The sequence below is a fragment of the Polyergus mexicanus genome, unplaced genomic scaffold (assembly GCF_030449975.1).
Source record: "Polyergus mexicanus isolate NDT 795.1 unplaced genomic scaffold, iyPolMexi1.0 SCAF_17, whole genome shotgun sequence".
NCBI classification, from domain to species: Eukaryota; Metazoa; Arthropoda; class Insecta; order Hymenoptera; family Formicidae; genus Polyergus; species Polyergus mexicanus.
Genome location: NW_027223337.1, coordinates 529,081 through 535,950, shown reverse-complemented (window position 1 = coordinate 535,950; position 6,870 = coordinate 529,081). Strand labels below are relative to the sequence as shown.

Genomic DNA, 6,870 nt, shown 5'->3' with positions numbered 1-6,870 from the left:
GGTAGAACGAGGATTGATGAAGAGTGAACACAAAGTTTGTTATGGGTGCGTTTGAAAATCTTACGTGGGGTAAAGTAGCGTTTAATCGACCAATCGGAACCAAGAAGGGAGCAAAAAATTTCTTTATCCTGATTGGTCAATTCAATGTAACTCTACGAGAGTAAGATTTTCGAACGTACGCTGTCCGTGGAGATGATGCGAGTGAATACAGTCCTGTATTGTATTTTTGCATTCACAGCGATTCACAGATGATTGCGCGCGTTTTCAAGTAGTAGAAGATGCTGGACGATGTATCCCGCTGCACCGGATCTTCCTCACGTCCTGTCGGAACGTGAGGAAATTAATTCGATTTTGTATAGACCGATCAATTCGACGCAACGAATAAAGGTACGGTGCTACGATGGGACGTTTTCTTTACGTTGAATGCGTCAGGATAATGCGAGGTTAAATCTGAGATTATTATATAGTAGGCGTAGTATACAATGCATCTGTCACACTGATGCCAGAAATTTCGCCCGATTTACGCCAAAAATCTAATCCTCTTCCCAAGAGGGAACGATAAAAATAATTGTACAATATTATATTTCCAAGTTCAGTAATTTTTCTTTCTTGAATAAAAGGACTTTGAAGATTTTATATTTTTTTTTTATACACACGCGAACAGAAATAAATACATTTATCTATCCTTTATACTGCGAAATTTATTGCTTATATATATTTTATTGTATATTTATATAGTATTATTACATAATTATAGTGATTGCAGAATTACTTTCCTTCAATAATACGAATAAAGTAAAATTGCCAAAATTCGTATTCTTTTCCCTATTTTTTATTTATTTTGTCAGTATCACATTATGTTATTGATTAATACTATATGTAATATTATGTATAAATTAATTACAGTACACATGCTTCAATGCTTCATCAAGTTATATTATATTGGGCTCGACCAGTGGTAGTGTTTACGTGTTTTCCAGAGAACCATGTTCATTTTTACAAATAATACCCTTATCGGTAAATAACAATTTGAATCTTAATTTTATTTATTGATCAAGATTTTATATATTTTTTCTCTTTAATATATATAGTAATTAAGAGTAATTATAATTAAACATCAATTATTAAAATGATAAGATTTTGTTATCATTGTACTGCAATATTAAATATTGTACCAATAATTAATTCTTGTTCTTTACTAGGAGGGTGTGGTTTCGCGTGTAGCGATATCACCTGATGAGAAGGCTGTAGCATTAGCAACAATTCGTGGTACAGTCTGCGTAGTGTCTCTGAAATCTACTCCTCAACTGATAGCTATATCTATGGAACATATGTACGAACAAATTACTTGTCTCTGTTGGAATAATAATAGTACCGATATATATGTAGGAGATACAGCTGGCAGAGTTTCCGTCATGGTATTATCTATATTTAGGGTAAGTTTATAATCCTCCATAATAAATCAAGTATATTAAAAGGTTATATTTCAATGTATATAATTTAATTTAATATAATTTAATATATAATAAAATTATATTCAGGGCATACAATATATAATATGTATTTACAATATGTGATATAACATGTATTATTGTCGTAGCATGTATTTAATTTTTATGTATTAAAATAAAATTAAAATTAAATATTTTTATGTATTAAAATAATAAAATTAAAATGCAAATATATATAATTGAAATTTTTTATATATATTAATATCAATTAATACATTATATATTGTTTCTTTTTTTAAATAATTGTCAGGTCAATGGTATGTTTCAAACGCCATCCTGCACACTGATGAACTTGGATTCTAGCATTGTGCAGTTGAACTTCTTCTCGCCTCTGCTCTTAGTCTCTACATTGACGCGATGTTACATCTGCGACACAGTTCAAGAGCAATATAAACAGATTGGCAACAAGCCGCGAAATGGCGAGTTCGGCGCGTGCTTTTACAAGGTGCACGAGAACACCGCCTTGAACCTGCAAAAGGAAGAGAGGAACCTCAATAATACGCGTGGCGCGTTCAACTTGATCTCCAATAACGATAGCAACATCCTAGGCGAGGAGAATCATGCGAAGATCTTTTGTGCTCGACCTAGCTCGAGATTATGGGAAGTATCGGCTGATGGAATCGTCGCGAAAACACATCAATTCAAAGATGCTCTGGCCATTCCTCCAATAGCAATATTTCAATCAAATGGTACTCTAGAATCTAGTCAGAAGGAAGGGACAGAGTGCGAGTGGCCGCCGCAATCCATCAACTTCTCGCATTTGCTCGTAATTGCGCGCAAATATTTATTTTCCTACACAAATAGCGGTGTGTATATTATTGATCCCATCAGCGCGACCGTGATACTGTGGAACAACGAGTACACAAACATCGTCATGACCGCGGTCGTAGACGATCAAATCTACCTGATGACCTGTGATAACGAGTTTCATTGTTTAGCGTTATCATCGCTCGATAGCCTAATATTGCGGCTGCATCGTCACGAGCGATATAGCGCGTGTTTAAACGTGTGCTTTGTATATAAATCGCTATTATTAAAAGCCATTGATACTAAGGAAATCATCGAGCTATTTGAAGTGGAAGATCTGCCACGAGTATCGCGGGACGAGGAAGCGCTAGTGTTGCTGCGGCCGTTGATAACGTTTTTGCAAGCCGGTAGTAAAAATAAACTATCTAAATTGGACTCTGGAATCGTAGTCGTGCATTCTGAGAACGACGGGTTCACGAATAGAAGAATGTATGGCTGCGAAACAATGTCCGCACTGCAGTCTCCCGAAACCTCCAGCGAAGATTCATCCGATATGCAAATAATATCCGGGAAGGATCGAGACAGAAATCTTGCACGAGAAGATACACTTGAAACGACTTCAGTGGATGTACTCGATTTAGACGAAGCATTGGGAAACGTCAAAGACGATAATCGCGAAGATCTTGATCTGCAACAAAATGTAATGCACAGGGTGCAATCCGATTTGCAGCCGATCTACGATCTGGCAAACAGCGTCAGACCTAGCATGTCGGAAAAAGAAATCGAGGAGATCATTTCAGAAACGGACAAGTTAATGAGAACTATTAAGGAATCCTATAAAAACTTGCCTGGACTTCAGAGTTTCATTTATGAAATTACTCGCGCCGCCGAATTGCACTATTATAATACGTTCTTGGAAAACGCTTCCGTTCAGTTGCTCGATTCCATCAGTAACGATTTAATCATACGACAATTCGTACGGGCCTTCATTCAGATTAATTCACCAGCCTACGCCAGATGTAATTGCGGTTATCCCTATCCGATGGATAAGACAGTAGAGCCGAAATTTCTGGCGATCGGCGAATCCTTAATCAAGAGATACGCGGACATTGATTTGCCGAAAGAATGTAGCAATATCTGCGACCAAGTACCTTACATGTGGCGCGAATATCTGGCCGTCCGCATCGAGCGACATAATACGTTAGACGACGTATTAAGACAGTGCCTTCAGACAAGAGACAAAGTTGTGCTGTCATTCCTTTTGCCGGCATTGAATGAGCAACAGTGGAATTGCATCAGCATGTGCCTGAGCGAGATCGAGGAAGGCACTTGCCTGTTTTGCGCAATGCCCTTGACTAAGAAACCTGATTACAATATACTTATAGATTGGAGCGGTATCGCCGGGGAAATTATGAAGAGAGAGGGACCAGACGAGGCCACGGCATTCCTGATTAAGCTAGAAAACATGATGCCGAATGTTAATTTCGACAGAAGGTAATAACAATCTCTAAACACTATATTTGTCTCTATTATTAGCAGGATGTGATCAAAAAGTAATCTGATCCTAATATCAGTATCTCTCAATTTTTTTTTATTAGTAATTAGAAAAGAATAACAAACATTTTGCGTATTATATGTATATATGTGAAATGTCGATAAATGTTAATGAGTGTGCCATTTTTAATCTCCAGATAAATATAATTTTTTTTTATTACTAATGGAACTCTTGTTTATCATCAACATATTTGATTTAATAAGACTATTACTTTTTTGTTTACCTGTTGTGTAAAAAAATATAATACGCAATAATACGTAAAATTTTTCACAGAGTGTTTTTGATCTAATTGTAATTTTTTTAAAAAGTGTAAATGTAATATGCAATATACATAAATAAAACAAAGACTTCAAAATAGATTTTACATATATAAGGCGAATATATGACTTAAATCATTTTAACGTTGCTTTAAATATTTAATTGGAATAATATGCGCTTATGGTCAAAAGTACCCTGTACATATAAAAAATGTAAATTAATTTTAGCTAAACAATAAATATTAATATTATAATGTTTTATTATAGTATATTCCAATCTATCGTATTTACAAAAATACTGCATCACCGTGGTCTGAAGAAGTCGATCGATTTCAATAAAACTGATCAATTATCATCGGAATTCGGTACAATGTGCTCGCCACAGGTAAATCTTATTGATCTATATCTACCACAAAAATAATAAAATCTAGACGAAAAAATGAAAATCTAAAAGACATCTAAGAATTATCTTGAGAAATCATCTCTGAAAGTTTAAACATCTTGTAAACTTTTGTATGATCTGGATGTACAGAGTGAACCACATAATTCGATCTGAATTTCATCCTGATTATCTTCCCTTAGAAATTTTAAAAAAGGTATTAATAAAAATGTGACATTTTATTTTCCACAGATGATTCTGTGGATTTTTTAAATTAAATAATTCTAAATGAAAAAAAAAAATTAAATTACAAGAATTAAACACAATAGTAAATAATTAATAGTCAAAGTTATGTGATACACTTTGTATTATATTTAAGCAGCTTAAGGAACTCACGGGAGAATGTGATCAAGAAATAATAAATTTTCATTGCCGCAGGTGCGCGATCAACTGGCGAAATCCCTCGAGAAAGATTTAAGGCGACCGATAAATAAAAACATATTCGGAACGGGCGCTCATCATTGGGGTATGCGTCATCAGGCTAAATCATCGACATGCCCGTGTTGCACATTATCTTTACAGACGCCGATTTTATTAGGTAATAACGGAATCGTGATCTTTCGTTGCGGTCACGCCTACCATGTAAATTGTATGATAGAGAGAAAGCTCACTAGATGTAATCTTCATTAGCAAATATTGTAAATACGAGTCAAATAAAAAAAAGTTACACACACATTGTATACATGTCCCTTAAATTAAATTTCTCTTCATATATATATATATATATTCTTGAATTTATTATTTATCGCTTATATATTTATTAAAGTTCTCTTTCTTTCGTAAACATATACTTGGATTTATTATCTTAGTACATTCAATTATCACAGTTGGAAATTGAACAAACGAGTTTTCACAATTGAGTCTCTTAAATTAATTATAAGAACAAAATCGCTATGATACAAATACTATTGTATTACCTTGATAGTGCGCATATCTTTTAAAATCACCGGATCTTAAGTATTCGTTATTAATTTTTTTTTTTTAATTGCAATAAGATAATGCTATTAATTACAATTAATGATTGATTGTAGCTTCTCATGTACAGAGAGTTGTCAGATATGTATATGTGTATAGCATATGAAATAAAATTTCCTCGCGTGATTCCTGACGCCGCTTATGAAACTTTTGCGAGAAATTAAGGAAAGGACAAATGTGTACATCTATATACATTTACATTAATATTACATTATTTGTCTTATCACTTACCTTATTCGCGACGTTATTGAAATATTTATTATAATTACACGCATATAACGTGTAAATTTCGTATATTGATCTATTATACATATGAAAAGTTGGCAATTAATTTGTCGTGCTCAATACTTTGGTTTTGCAAAGTATATTATTCTTTAGAGAAGCAAAAGCTTAAAATCTTAATCGTTCGTAATTAATTAGATTTTAAGATAAATGATTAAATATCGACATACGTATGTATCCTTATATGAAATAAATTTCGTATAAAAAATTACACATCTGGACGATACTTTCATCGCTATTTCTATAAACATATCATGTATCCTAATGCAATAGCACCGGACACATTATTATTTTTAGATATATTTTATATATGGAGTTATATTTTTAATATATATATAAAATTATTAACTTGGGAGAAAAAAATATTTACTAACGAGATTATTTCTTATATATCGGTATCACAGTTCAAATTGCAATAATATGCATAAATATTTCCTGTGACTTTCTATCACAGTATGACTAGAAAAGTGTTCTTCTTTTATATAGTTCAACTTTATACATACACTCCGTCTATAAAATCATTTTGTATATACTTGTAAAAAAGCAGTAAAACGTTATTGCAGACATAAATATTGATAAAATATTTTTGGCTTATATGTATCCTCTCTAGTAATTCATCCTTAGATATAAGCTTCAATTGAAGCAATATATAATCTCAATTTTACGAGTTCTTGAGTAAAATATCGATTACATGCTGAATCGTAAACAAATAAATATTTCATCTTCTTTCAATGGATATTATGAAAGTATCGTAACTTACGCGAAATTTGCATTAAATTGCGCGTGTCTATTTTTGTATAATATTATGGAGAGAAATAAGAGATATAATTGATTACAATAAATCGCAAAATATTATCGAGATATCTCCAATTTTTTCAGAAATTTTACAATACAATTTGGAAGCAGAAAGATTCTTTTCGAAATGTTAACTGTTAGTTCTATATGCTTCCATATACTTGCTGAGAATCAACATCGAGCAATATTTAACATTTTTAATATTTTATAAATATCATCAATTGCCATTAAATCGAGCACTAATTACACCAATTAGATTTTTCATAAAATAAAATACTGTGCTTTGAATAGTGACAATAGAGAAAATGT

General features: G+C 32.6%; 1 protein-coding gene across 1 annotated transcript; it reads left to right on the top strand.

Annotated features, from left to right (window-relative positions):
• The first annotated feature begins 202 nt into the window (after positions 1-202).
• Positions 203-5,182, top strand: Pink (WD40 repeat domain-containing protein pink). The gene is made up of 6 exons (XM_070309318.1): positions 203-387; positions 907-1,017; positions 1,203-1,436; positions 1,762-3,752; positions 4,338-4,455; positions 4,888-5,182. Exons 1-6 carry the CDS (start codon positions 289-291, stop codon positions 5,137-5,139), a joined length of 2,805 nt encoding a protein of 934 aa, XP_070165419.1. The 5' UTR covers positions 203-288; the 3' UTR covers positions 5,140-5,182.
• The last annotated feature ends 1,688 nt before the right edge of the window (positions 5,183-6,870 follow it).

Bases quoted from the DNA above. Each gene is read 5' to 3' on its own strand.
- Pink (XM_070309318.1), top strand. From the start codon at position 289: ATGTATCCCGCTGCACCGGATCTTCCTCACGTCCTGTCGGAACGTGAG. The intron at 3,753-4,337 runs GTAATAACAATC...GTTTTATTATAG, and splicing joins AATGTTAATTTCGACAGAAG to TATATTCCAATCTATCGTAT. The intron at 4,456-4,887 runs GTAAATCTTATT...TCATTGCCGCAG, and splicing joins GTACAATGTGCTCGCCACAG to GTGCGCGATCAACTGGCGAA.